Below are 15,257 nucleotides of genomic sequence, written 5' to 3'. Positions count from 1 at the left end.
AACAAGTCATTTGTTTATATGTAACTCCTGTACTTCTTTGCAATTGCTCGATTTCGAGCAACATGTACACTAGTTAAGCTATAATTTTATACAATAGCTAAGATATTCCACATTCCAACCAAATATCTGGCCGAAAGTAGTTTTTGATTGCATTTTAATTGAATAATTTGTAACGAATCGAATTAAACCACGAATCGGACATACCATGATCCGTATGTCGAAATGTATGTTTTAATAGGTGAGGAATCCGATTATGGTATTTTTAAACTTTCGAAAATGTATGGTTTAGGCTGTAGAGATAAAATTACGGTGAAAATCAAATATATAATTTAAACGATTTTTTGTGTTGAAATTCTAAAATAAAATTCTTAACTCCTACCCCAAAATATACCGATTCATAATGTTTATTACAACTATGATCGATGATGTAGCCATAAGGTCGATACAAATTCTTATATTCCGCGCGACGAATATGAAAATATATAGATTTTTATTAAGGAACGGATTGTACAAATATATTGATCCGTATGTCGAAATGTATGTTTTAGTAGGTGAGGAATACGATTTTGGTATTTTCAAAGTTTCGAAAATGTATGGTTTAAGCTGTAGAGAGAAAATTACGGAGAAAATCAAATATTGATTTTAAAAGATTTTTTTGTGTTGAAATTCAAATATAAAATTCTTAACTCCTACCCCAAAGTATGCCGATTCATAATGTTTATTACAACTATGATCGAAAATGTAGCCATAAGGTCGATACAAATTCTTATATTTCGCGCGACGATTATGACAATATATAGGTTTTTATTAAGGAACGGATTGTACAAATATATTGATCCGTATGTCAAAATGTATGTTTTAATAGGTGAGGAATCCGATTATGGTATTTTCAAAGTTTCGAAAATGTATGGTTTAAGCTGTAGAGAGAAAATTACGGAGAAAATGAAATATTGATTTTAAAAGATTTTTTGTGTTGAAATTCAAATATAAAATTCTTAACTCCTACCCCAAAATATGCCGATTCATAATGTTTATTACAACTATGATCGATAATGTAGCCATAAGGTCAATACAAATTCTTATATTTCGCGCGACGATTATGAAAATATATAGGTTTTTATTAAGGAACGGATTGTACAAATATATTGATTCGTATGTCGAAATGTATGTTTTAGTAGGTGAGGAATACGATTTTGGTATTTTCAAAGTTTCGAAAATGTATGGTTTAAGCTGTAGAGAGAAAATTACGGAGAAAATCAAATATTGATTTTAAAAGATTTTTTGCGTTGAAATTCAAATATAAAATTCTTAACTCCTACACCAAAATATGCCGATTCATAATGTTTATTACAACTAACTGTGATGCTGTCATCACTATATATAGATATATATTCAAATTTTAGTTGGAATTTATTTAGATTGGTTTTAATATAAATTATATTTTTCTAAAGTTTAATTGTTTAGATAATTTTATTTAAAAGGATAGTTGGTCCAGTTATGATTATCAGTCGTCACACGCTTACTTACAGATATGAGCATCCTGTTGTTGTCCTCGAATAGACTAACCAATAGGAATCGTTTATTTCAAGGATTTACCAAATATGGCAATGTAGATTATAGTGAAACTAAGAGAGGGGATTTTTGCAACTCATAGGTTTTTAGCTGAAGAAGAGATCATTCTCTTCTACAGACTCCTGCTGGCAGCACTCACCTTCTGAGTTGTAAGTAGTCCCTCGGGTTACTGCTAAATCAGCCAAGTTCACTAATACTTGTTGTAATGTTTTAACTTATGAATTTTTAGTTACCGACAAAACTTAGGACTTATTCACAAACCTTTCTCGAATATCAGAGAGCTCACTCAGCCATGATGCTGTTGGTTTATTTTAAAGTAACAATAATAAAGTATGATAATTTAGTGTAATTATGTAACACTGTGAAAATATTTGAATTTATTGAAAAGTATGATAATACAACTTGTGTTTAATAAAGAATAGTATTCATAATTGTTGTTCGTCATTGCCCACCATCCTGGCGCACAACATAACTATGATCGAAATTTAAACTGTGTCTATTTAAACTGTGCGTGACACAATGATGATAATATCTTACTTTTGTCATTTTTGGCTAAGCCACTACGGATGATTATTGTCATGATTGTAATACTCTGTTTATTTCTTATGTACTGTACTGTAAAATATTTATGGCTGCTTCACCGCAGGTGAAGCCTTGGGTTGTATTTACTATGCCATTAGATAAGCTAATACGATAAAAATCAATGGCAGCGTTATTAAGAAATGTAAGCATTTCAAGTTGATCGAATAGTGGAACTAATTATGTGGAATGTTTGCTGAATAGCATTAGACACTGTGACGTTTGACTTATTTCCAAAGTCAACGAACACTGATAACCAGTGCAAATTTTAATCCAATATACCATGTGGTCCTATTGTGGTTTAATGTCAAATGCTCTTTCATTTTCAAGATGAGCTCGCTCGCATCAATCAAACACGTCCTGGTTGATGTTCGTTTACTACGCTCAATCCGGATATTGTGGCTACACAAATACCAATAAAAATAATCAATTATAATCAGCTATTCGCTTAGTTAATTTTGAAATATTTAAATTGTTCAGATCAGACAAATTGACAACAAAAATTGCGTTGTAAAAAGTCACTATGAGATATTGCTGATGAAGGTATGCGAAGGGGTGGCAAGGTCATCCAACGCGGCTTCTCTTTCATCTACGCAGTTCTAGGCTTCTCTGGACTTCCCCAATACTTTCGTTCTCACGCCGATGAAGGACAGGTCAGGTTGATTGGAAATGGAAAGAAGTTGTAAAAGGTGCTTGTCATATTTATGATAGTCTCTATTCATTTAGGGCTTATAAGGGTGTTGTTAAGTTAGGGAAAGCAGACGCGGTGGCGTTCTTTTGAAGATATTGACCGCCCTAGTGGCGAGTCCTGCACCCGTGGACTTTCCCCAAGACTACGGTTCTCACAGTGATGTACGTCCAGAGAATTGTAAATTAAAACTGATTTATATAAGTTCCTCGTTATTTTTACGATAGTACCTTACCTATTCGGTGAAGGTTTTTAGGGGTGTTCTTAAGTAAGAGAATAGGGATGACAGACACGGTGGCGTTCTTTAGAAGTGGTAGGTCCCGCTCCCGTCAACTTAAATATTTGAAGGGTTTGGTTTTTTTTTTTTGGAGCAAATATAAGCATTTGTCAATTATATAAGGCAAGGACTATACAGATCTTAGCATACACAGCATATACAGCATATACAGACATTATTTTCTTCCGCGTTCTCTTCCCATTGCGATTACTTATATAGTTAAGTCTTTTTTGTTTTACTTGCGATATCAGTAATGCTCCATATTTATTATGTTGCCAATTTATTGTTAATTTGTATTTTTCAAGTTTCTATGTTAGTTTTACCTGATATTCTCACAGCAATGGCCTTTTCGAACAGAAACAAGTAATATTGGCACGGGCTTGGAAATATGTTTCAAATCAGGCGAAAGTACTTGGAATCACACGATTAGCCGACATTTATGTTATAGAAAGGATTTCATGTGTTCTAAATAACAATCTCTCTAGACATCGCCAGAAGTTATTTTACCATCCATGCGATTCGGGCAACTTTGTCTAGCGATCCTTTAAGCTCGTGATACCCAACATCTGTTGACCGTTATTAAGTCACTGGTATCGCGGTTGGTTAGTAAGTATTCCTTTGGTTAGTAATACATCATAAAACCCAAATACATTAAATAATCAATGCTCAATAGCATTCATATTGGTGCTCAATACTGAATCCATTGGTGACATTAAAGGTAAGATTAAAAACTCTTCTTTAACTTCAAGCTCTGTGCCCATAGATTTCAGTACAAAATATGTTGGAAAAGTTAATGTTGATTTTAGTTGGAAAAAGGTTACTCCTAAGCAAGTGTTGTCTGCTGTGAAAAAAATGAAAAGTTCCGAAAGCAAAGATATTTATGGTATATCAAACAATCTCTTTAAACACATAGTAAAAAGTTTAGATAATCCTCTTGCACACTGTATTAATGAACTATTACATGAGGGTAAATTTCCCGATTCATTAAAGATTTCTCGGGTATGTCCAGTCTATAAAAGGGGTCCTAGGGACAAACCAGAAAGTTTCCGCCCAATTTAAATTATTCCAGTGGTTGGTAAATTGATTGAAGTTTTGGTGTATGAGCAAGTAAGCGAGTTTTTAGAACAAAATAACCTCTTAAACCCATCCCAATATGGTTTTAGAAAAGGTCTATCCACAAATAATGCTTTGGACGACCTAATAAGAGAAATCCTCCGGTCTTTTGAAGCCAGAACCTATGCTCAGGCCACCTTTTGTGACCTGAGTAAGGCTTTTGACTGTGTTGACTTTGATATTCTTTTAAACAAATTAAATTATCTTGGGTTTTCTGGTTCACCTCTTAGTTTTTTCTCATCCTATTTACAAAACCGTAGGCAAATAGTTTTCACCAATGGAAAAATCTCTCAAGAAAAAAGATTGAAATGGGGTATACCTCAGGGTTCAGTACTGGGTCCCTTATTGTTTATCATTTATATAAACGATTTGCCATCATCTTTAAATAAAAAGTCCATTTTATATGCAGATGATACCACTTTCTTTCATGTCGGTAGTAAGCTGAGTGAGCTAGACAGTACAGTTCATCAGACAATGTTGGCTGCATCAAGGTGGTTCCATTCAAATGGATTATTACTAAATGAAGAAAAAACTCAAAACATTGTATTTACATTAAAACAAGACTTCTCTGTAACTAACACAAACTATGTACACACAGCAAAATTTCTGGGTATACTCATTGACCATCGGTTATCCTGGAAATCCCACATTGATTATCTGTCTTCAAAATTATCCCGAATCATTTTTCTTTTGAGACGCCTAAGACACCAAATTCCAAACAATTATATAAAAACCGCATACTTTGCTTACTTTCAATCCATTATAAGATATGGGTTGATATTCTGGGGGGGATGCAGGAGAATTAAAAAAATTTTGAAATTACAAAAAAAAGCTTTAAGAATAATGAATAGATCTAATCGGAATGAGCACTGTAAACAATTGTTCATAGAATGGGAGATTCAGACTGTTGTTAATTTATATATATATGATATTATGATGTACAACCTTGGGATACATAACCATCTGAAATTTGGCAACCACAGGTATAATACACGAAACAAAAATAATGCTGCTTTAGAAACACATCATTTAAATACAACCTCAAGTAGCCACATAATTTTATCTATAAAAATATACAATGTTTTTCAAAAGCTAATTGCAAATAGGCCATTAAAAGAATTTAAAAATAAGCTTTACTTATGGTTGTTGGGACACCCCTTTTATAAACTGGAAGATTTTTTCAGTTGTGAAGATGTCCAGTTTTAGGTGTAGTATTTTTTGACATTTTATCATTTTAGAAGTTGCTGTTTTTAATTTGTGATTGTACCTTTTTAACTTGTTATGTACATTTTTCAATATGTATATATATATTTCTCTCTTCAATATTGGGCTATTACCTTTAAGATAGTTTTAAAAGTGAATAAATATTGTATGACCTGGCAGTTGCACTGCATCTTATGACTTTGTCAATGATACTTTTGTATTTTTACGACAAATAAAGATTTATTATTATTATTATTATTATTATTATTATTATTATTATTATAGGAATGCCCTTTTCCTTTGTATTGTATTTTGTAATTTGTTACTCTAGTATAGACTAGTTGTTTCCAGTTAATATTAACTATACAGTACCTATTTAAAAATCATTAAAAAAATTTAATTACCTTTTAACTTCTCAATACAAAAAAAGGAAGAATTTTAAGCGCTTAACTTTTAACTAACCGTAAATAAAAATCTTAAGCTCAATACTGTTTTAATAAAGGTTTTAACAGAGTAGGCTTAGAATACTGACTGACAGACCAGTTAAAATGTTTATCTTACTTTTAAAATGTTAAATAAGAAACTCTTCACATACCATGTCTTTTTGTAAACACTCTAACGTCTTCAGCCAAATGACCTTGGTTTCGTTGTTCTTTAACCATTATTTTTAGATCATCAAAAGCGCGGCATCTTGAAATTGTTACGTACAATTCCCCATGCTGTAAGCAGGGGATGCAGCTCTAGCAGATAAAGACCAACTTTTCGAGGACGAATTTTAGAGGAACACTCGTTTTCCAGCTGAACTTCAAGTAATAATTTCAAGACTTCATCATTCATAACTTTCGCCATTAATCTGGTTCTATTAACCAGTCCTTTTTTTGGATTTAATTTTCTTAGTAAAATTACAATTACACCTTTTTTGACATAACTTGCGAGGAGGTAAACCCTTATCGAGGAGGAAAATATGTCATTCTGAACAGTGTACAGACAAAACTCTAATTTTATTTGCAGATATTTTATATACAGCACCATTTGATTAACTGTATTTTTTCACTTCTATAACAGATTTCGTTTCTCATGACGCTTGATGAACGACTTCTACACCTAATAACAACTTACTTAAATAGGCAATCCTAACGAACTACTGTTGCAGTAAACTTAACTGTTACACATGTTTGAAATTTACAACATCTTGCATAATTACAATACTTTGTGCCTGTTGGCTACTATGAATCGTTTGGATTAATTTAAGATATTAAACTTTTTTGATATAGGCCTACACAAGGTAAATTGACCTCCATGTTACCCAAAATTATACACAGGTCCTATATATATACTAGTGTACATGTTGCTCAAATTCAAGCAATTGCAAAGTATTACAGGGGTTATTTCAAAACCAATAACAGTCATATTTAAAAAAGTTTAACTCAAAGTTTAAAAAGAGTCAACTCAAATATTACCATTCTGTAACTCAGACCCTGATTACCTAAATCCCTGATCTTCGTTATTGATAAACCTTAAGCATTCCGGCTGGTTTTCTCCTTCTCAAAATGCCTCGCTGTACAGGCAACACATGTCATTGATAGAGGGTCAAATTGAGAACGAAAAGTCTTTTAGGGGTAGTGTTAGCTCGCATTCGTAACCTAATAGTTGAGATTGTCCAGGGTCAGGTGCTGACGTGTACGCCTCCTTTCTATGTTTCGTTGTTGTCGCGTCGGAGGCATTTAAAAGAAAAAAACAACAAATAAACAAATTATAGCTACACAAAACAACGATAAATGCACAAATTTAAGTTACAATCATGCTAACATGATCTGTCATAGCGACACAAAGCAACGATAAATATATAAATTCAAGATACAACCATACTAACACGGTCCGTTTTCGTTTTGGGGGTTATGTTTACACAAACTCAAATAGTAAATAAATTTACTCAATGCGTTTCATTGAATCGAAAAATAAATAACAGTAATTAAATTATACAGCTGATCAAAATGTAAACAATTATGTTCTTCATAAGGATAACATGGGAACTTTCAAAGCCACTGGGGCAGAACCCAAGGGACTTTGTAAAAAATGTAAGGCCAGTTGGCAAATCTACGCGACACGCTCTTTCCAATGAGATGTCAATGGATAAAATCGGTTAAGAAATGGCGGAGGAGTTCAACCGACAAAGTTTCATGTAGCGTATTAATTATATATATATACACCATATTACCACACTACAAATGTAATTCTACAATATACGGTACGTAGTTTTATCCAAACAAACGATCAAAACCCCCTAATGATATTGTTATTTGATTCAATAGTCAATGCACATAAGCGAGTCTTATCTTTCAAAGCAGATTAAATAATACAAAGGCAGAGGAATGCGCGAGAACGAGGTCACTTCACGGTTGCTATAGAAACGACGAAACTATCCATTAGAATTGCGCGCCAACGTCAACTAAACTCCAGACTGTATAAACACGCCGAGTGTGTAGTGTTCGACGGAGCTAGGCTACTTTCAGTTGGCAAGACTGGCTTCTAGCCTCGAGCGACGTGGTTCAACCACGAGAAGCGCCTCAAACTCCTGGGTAATCCCCGGTTAGCTCCTCCCACTCTGCCCCCTATCCCCACCTAAAAGACGAGCAAGTGGTAAGTCGGTCGGGTCGATTGACGACAAGTAGGTTTCTCGTATATAATAATTTAGTTTTACAGGCCGGTCAACTGGAATGATGATGAAATAACTTGTCGACGTACTGGTTTTCAGTATTTATCTATTTAATTAAAAAAGACGGTCTAGTGGCCAGACGACCAAGTATCTTGTCGGTCTACTGGTAGGCTCCCTATATTTTGATCAAACTTGGCAAATTTGTTTATTTTATAGTAAGCTATCAATATTTTACTAAAAACACACTACTTTATTAGTTTCCTTGTAGCAGCAAACCTAGGTACTCGTTAAACCTAATGTTATTTAAATAGATCAATTGAAAATCAATTCGGCCAAATGGAAATTCGCTTAGACGGCAGGTTTGCTGCGGCGGGGGTATTTATATATTATAACCAAAATTTAAGATATGAACCGACAAACATTTAAATTACCCTGAAATAATTTCCTCAATTAAAGGATTGGTGTAGATTTTAAACTGTCAGCACATTCCTTAGTGGCAGTCACATGACTTGAGATTTGCATATGTTATACCTGGAGGACGCTGTTTAAGAAACAAGTGTTTCCCAAGTTGATGAGGCCACACAGGCCAGGGGTGCAGGGAGGTCCTCTGCCTTCTGCAGACCCTGAGGCTGAGTTAATCGATTGTCGAGTCACCATTCCAGACCCAAGGATTGATCGGTTGTTGTTTGTAGTTACACGAGGAATGCTCCGTGTTGTACACGGGTCTTTGTGCCTTCGAACAGGGCTTAACAAAAACAAAAATTGTAAGTAATATCCCCTCTATAGAAATACAAACTTCAAATCATAATTTTCGAGGCGCACAATGGTAGCCTGCTCGATTATATGGAGTGCCTAATTCTACAACAGTAGAAGTCAGGTTATGTTAAATTTGCAGTACCGGTAATGTCTTTAGTACTTCTTCAACTAGGTTGCACTTCCGCTTGCCAACCCCCGCCTTTTCAATAAAAAATCAAGTGAGCTTAATTTTGATATTTCTTGTTTTGTTTGGATAACTTTCTGGTTACTTTAAGATTGAATGCATTATTGAATCTTTATTTCACCAGTATAAAAAGGAAAATGTACTAAACTTATTCGATGATAAAATACATAAATATGACATTAAAACATAAAATCTATCTTTAACAAATTGCGTACAAGGTTCGGATTATGTAGGTTAGCGAACCTAACCCAATCTAACCTTAGAGTTGTTACCAATATAGCACACTTCTGGCGCCTGCCAACAAATGCCTCTAAAAAGGTAGGTATAACAATTTGCAGCTTGTTTGTAAACATATCTTCTAAGTATATAATAAAACGTGTTTGCAGACTTTCTAGTCAATAACACATTCAAAAGTGGTAATCTGCAAATCCAATAGTTACTGCCACAGCATAGATATAGAATGATCAATTATTTTTGTAAATATACATCAAGTTTGAGAGAGGGAAAAATACAACAATTTTAGAACAAATCACTTATTAAAGTTCACTTATTGTGTTACCTATTTTTACATTGTTATCATAGCTAGTTAGGTCTCCGTGTATTAGGGCTATCCCTAGGAGTGTGCGAAAAGTATTTTTGGATTTGAATAAAATCGAATACTACATAAAATTTTCAAACATTGAATATTACGAAGCCAATATTTACATTATCACTATAAAATCCAAAGAGTTTTCCAATCACAGGTTTGGAACTCTACTAAGGTTAATAATCCTGATTTTAACCAATGCATCATTTAAAAATAATCCATTTTTGCCTTTACCTGTTTGTTATTGGTACAAATTAGTACAGTACAGGGCTTCCAGCATTTTTCTCGTCTTATTTCATTGAAATTACTATGAAAATGAATAATTTCCTACATTTATGATTTTTTTACAACAATACAGGAGTACCACACATAATCAAAGCATTAGACTCCTAACAGGATTATGTCAAGAAAGAAACAGTTAAAATTTAAAACATATTTATATACAAAATTGTCTGCCCAGTAAAACATACTTAAAAGAAAAATGTGAATGTCAGGCATTGGAAGCAGTCAATAGCTTTAAATATCTAGGAATAATTGTAGATCATAATTTAAAATGCAATGCTCATATACTATAGGTATATAAAAGAAAAACTTCGAGCATGTGCCTCAAAACTGTACCACTTACGAGATTACTTACCATTTAAGACATTAAAAGTTATTTATGCATCTATGTGCGAGTCACTTCTTAGATATGGATTAAGATCATGGGGGAATGCCTCAATATCAGAATTACAGAAACTGCAGACTGTCCAAACAAGAATATTAAAGATTAAAGATAATCACTAAGCTTGGTTCGGCTATTGCAAATGAATTTTCAATGCTGTGTTATCAGTTGACAGGTGCTCTGCCAGTAGAAAAACTGTTTACTTATTTGTTGATTATTGATTGTTACTATTCAGATAAGTTCAAAACAAAAAAAACCCCTTAGATATAGCTCCAGGAAGGAATTTTATATTGTTCCTAGTATAAGAAATAAGTATACAAAACGAACAAGGAGTTATTTGGTACCAACACTATTCAATAATCTGCCACAAAGTCTAAAAGTTGTAAAAACTTATAAATTGTTGAAGGTCAAGTTGAAAAATCTTTATTTATTTGAATAGTAGAAAATTCAAAAATTCTTTTGCTTATTTTTGTCTGTGTTTTTGTTCAAAATCTAAATTAGGCCTATAATTGAATGTTATGATTAATCTTTAGTCATTTTAATTCTTTGTTACTGATGATATTTAAATTTTAAAACTTGTTAATACTCATGTTAAGTAGTTTTAGGTAAACAAATATTACTTATATCGATTTTGTTACTGCTTTTCTTTGCTCCACTATTTTATGTTACAATTTTATATGTTTACACTCATGTAATGTTAGTTGTTAAGTTTGTTGGTTCAAGCTTTATTACTGTTTAGTAAGGGAAAACTAATAAATTATGGCTGACTCAACGAGATGCATGAAAAGACACTTATGTTAAATCAATAAATGCTATGGACAAGCCTTTTATGAGGCTTATGTAGCTTAGTGTAATAATGTCCTTGTCATTGTGTTTGTATTGAATAAATAAATTTAATTGAATGATGAAGTTAAGTCAAAGAGGAAAAATATAAAAAATCAAACCTTAAATAGTCCATGATAATATCAATATCAATTCCAAAGGTTCTACAAATTCTACAATAATAATGTTCCGGTTATAAACTAACTCTTAGGCTACTAAAAATATTGTAGCAAAAAGGTTTGTATCTGAACTTAATACACTGTTATTTCATGTAAAGAGAATTATAACGGATGGGATCAAGTGGATTAACCGCGTTGCTGGGACCTTTCCAGGAAAAATAAGTAAAATTAAATGCAGACAGCCGGTCTTAAGTAGCAACACTTTTACAAGTTAATTTTTTAAACTGCAAGTAAATCGATTTTGAAACTGCAGTGTCTTTTTCTGGAAGGAAGGGCAGCAGGATGTAAACAAACCATCAATCATTGTCTCCAGTAGGGGGCGGGCATTCTCAAGGTCAAAGACCCTCCCCTCTTACACCTCCAGTTTGTATTACAATTCTCCTATTTCAGACACAATTGTGTAACAAAACAAAAAAGTAGAGTAAAAAAAGATATTTCTCTGTTCAAAAATAGAAAAATGTTGCAGATTATTTTCAAAGAAATTAATTCACCGTAGTTTATGACTTGTTTAAAAGTATGTTTAATCTATGCTAAAGACTGTGAAGTGCAGTTCTAACATTGCTATGCTTGCTAGTTGCTATTCAGACAACACTTTCAGACAATTAACTTATTTTGTCATCCCACTGTACTTTAAGTTCACATTACAAAAAGTAAATCCTAATATTAACTAAGCTGGGAGAATTTATTTTATAGCTTTACAAATATATATATATGTCTAATAAACTAATACAAATTGAATTGCTGCTAAATATAGGTTATTGTTAGTTAATCAAATAAGAATGGTTGACAGTCTTATCTTTCCATGTCTGTAAGTTCTTTTTTTCTTCTTTTTTTAAGAGGTTGGCGGTCTCTTTTAACCTAGCATTTGCCTGTCCACATAGACTAACTGCTCGTGTGTGGAACGTATCCAGCAAAGCAAGGGGTGGGCCACCACCTCGTCCCAACCGACTCAGTTGCAGTATCGTATTGTAGCATTTTAAAGGTGGCTGAGCGGAGTAATTTTAATAATGACACAAAAAATTATCGTCTTTGAAAATGGGGGTTTTTAGAGTTAAGGAAGATGTCATAATATGCTGAAGTTGCCGTTGTGATTTATAATACAGAAGCATTAAATGTTGTGATGAAATAAAACAACCCAATACTATGATTTATTTGGTTGAAGTTACAGATAATTTCTAGGTTTATTTACTATTCAAATGCTCAAATATATTCATTAAGATCAAGCCAGGCTCGAATACTATTCGTTCAACTATTCAAACTTTTGAATATTCGCATACGCCTAGTTAAGTCCTACTGTTTGTTTACTCACCGTATATTTTTTACCCACCTTTAAAATTTGGCACCTCATAAAATGAAGTGTTGTTTACTAAAATTTGCTTTGTTCGATACTAATTCATTGATTATAAAGCAAGAAGCAGATACATTTCGTCGTTGATATGTTGATATTAAAAGTTTTAATTAAACACATAGTTATTGTGTTTAGTTAGAAGAAAGTTAACGGTTGTGTTAAATTATCTTGTAAAATGTTTGCTTCAAATGTTAAGTTCCTAAAAATTCTTAATCTAATTTTAAAACCACTTTATGATGTCTATGATTCGTCTTAGTAATTAAATAGTAAAGCCTTTATCTTAACTGTGTTTCTTTCTTGGCACAATCCTGTTCGAAGTAAAAGGATTTAGTAATGTGTGGTACTGCAATTTTGATAGAAAACCATGGCTGTAGGATACTATCAATCTTTATAGTAATGTCAATCTATTTAAATTAAAAATTGTGATGTAAATATTAAAATCTTGAGAAGAAAATGGCAAAAGTAATGGTAGCCTCGTACTGTACAGATTTTGTACAGAGAACTGCGATACAAAATAATGTACCGTAACAACATTAAATTTTCTGTACCGCAGACCCCTAATTATTGCTTTTAAAAATCAGTTGTCTAAGACTTGTTGGCTAGACAAAGCCAAACAAAACCTACAAATTTTTACTCTGGCTGAAAACCCCCAATTGTGTTTCCAATCATGTGGTTTGATAAAAATTGTGGGTTTTCAATTTCCAAGTTCTTAATTACTAGTTTAATGCTAAAGGAGTTTATTACTGAGAAAGGTTTATTACTTAACTTATCTGATTAAAATTGTTTTCCATTTTTAGTTCCTTTGTTACCTACTGAATTTATTTCAATCATTTTTTTAAATATAGAATGTCAATAACTAAAGATTAAATTGGTGTCTCAGAAAATAAAACATTTACTATTTGTAAAAACATCTCAGAAAGACAACTATTTAATACTTACGTTCTGGATCTTTTGGAGTCTTCTTCACCCACAACTTCAACAACTATTTTCAAGTCACTGTTCAGTGACTCCTCAAAAATGGTGTTATCTCTTGAAAGAACTTGAGATTGGTTGGGACCATAAAAGCATTGAACCTGTACTTTTGCTTCCGGTGCAATCTGAAAGAGCTTCCTTCCAACTTCTTCAATTTTTTCTAGAAAAAAAAAGTACTGATAAAAACTAGTTACAGTCGCAATTGGTTCAGATAATTTTAATTGCACCGCGTTCATTTCATATCATATTAATTTTGTATCTGGTTTAAAATTATTTGTCAGTTATATTGTATTGTATTGTATTTTAAGAGGGGCGGACTCAGGGCCCTGGTTGTCAACCGAAGCTTGTTGTGCATCCCCACTAGCCACTAACCAGGTAAGTATACACCTGTGTCCTTGACCAGTTGTTGGAGGTTTTGCCCAAAGTTAGCATCTCCTATCTGCTTTAGACGAAACAGAGCCCTTTTCCTAGCCCCAAGTGTGTCACAATCCAAAATAACGTGCTTTGCAGTCTCATCAGACTGGTTGCCAAGTCCACACCCCTGATTGTCATTGATAATTCCTACAGTGTGAAAGTGTTTCCTGAAATGGCCATGTCCAGTGATAAGAGCAAGTTCCTGCTTGACCTGCCCTCTGCCCAGCTTTAGAAGGAAGCCAGAGAGGGAAGAGGGTGGTAGGATATGAGAGCAGCTTCTAGCCAAGTAAATAATTGTCCAGAATAATCAAGCCAACGTTTAAGTTGTTTTTGATGGTAAGGTTTTTGTTGTGTATAAAGTTGTTAGATTTTGAATTGATCTGTGATTTGTGAAATAATCCCTATCAAAGTATATATTTTCTCGTTCATACAACAACTTTGTACAAAAAGTAGGCCTATATCTTGAATTTTGTATTTTGTCTACCCAAAGGTGTATTTACATAAAAGGTCATCAAATATATATGAAATTTGTTGGCAATTTTTTATTCTGACTCTTACCAGAGACCTGATAAATAAGATAAGGTATCAGATTTAAATGGATTAGATATGCCTGTTTGTCTACTTAAAGCAAATGTGCAACATTATACGTGCCAATCATACATATTACCTACACATTTTATTTGACAATAATTTACTTTAACTAAAACTTTGCATAATCACAAAAAATGCTTAGCATTATTGGTCACTGTCATGGACAAGTAGAGGGTAAAACAAAAGTAGGAAAACTCGTCTCTTTAACAGTACAGTATGTTAATGAGGTATTTTTAATTTACTACATAATATATCCAAAAGCAAGTGTGTTTGTAAAATGTAAAGCAACTGAAAATGCAAAATTAGTAGATGATTAGATAAAGAAAAGTTCTAGGGATCTCTTAATATCCAAAATGTAAGGAACAAATGTCACAGTTTCAAGTAATGCACAGACAACATGTGCCTATACAATACTTAAAAGGCAGTAACCTTTACACAACTTAATAAAAGAAACTTGCAAATTTTTAACGACTTCAATTACCAATAAACAAAACTTAAATTATATAATTTACCCTTTTTAGTAATTTTCTGAACCTAAAAAAGTTAAAAATATGCTTAGAGGTTTTTAAAACGCAATATGGTGTGGTTTTATTTTAAGGATTTTTAAGATGATAATTCCCACACATATAAAACCTTGTAGTTATTTATTATTG

At 32.8% G+C, this 15,257-nt stretch overlaps 1 protein-coding gene across 1 annotated transcript in view; it reads right to left on the bottom strand.

The window, feature by feature from the left end:
* LOC128997990 (ubiquitin carboxyl-terminal hydrolase 15-like) overlaps positions 1 to 15,257 on the bottom strand; it is a 51,974-nt gene that overhangs the window by 28,452 nt on the left and 8,265 nt on the right. The window contains exons 5-6 of the mRNA XM_054423885.1: positions 13,567 to 13,759; positions 8,620 to 8,833 (exon numbers count right to left, since the gene is read on the bottom strand). Coding sequence (XP_054279860.1) covers positions 8,620 to 8,833; positions 13,567 to 13,759 — 407 coding nt within the window. The remainder of the gene's footprint in view (positions 1 to 8,619; positions 8,834 to 13,566; positions 13,760 to 15,257) is intronic.

The sequence above is a fragment of the Macrosteles quadrilineatus genome, unplaced genomic scaffold (assembly GCF_028750875.1).
Source record: "Macrosteles quadrilineatus isolate MER2022 unplaced genomic scaffold, UCM_ALF_1.0 Scaffold_7__1_contigs__length_78375512, whole genome shotgun sequence".
Classification (NCBI taxonomy): Eukaryota; Metazoa; Arthropoda; class Insecta; order Hemiptera; family Cicadellidae; genus Macrosteles; species Macrosteles quadrilineatus.
Note: the sequence above shows the minus strand (reverse complement) of the source record. Positions and strands in the feature narration are given on the sequence as shown.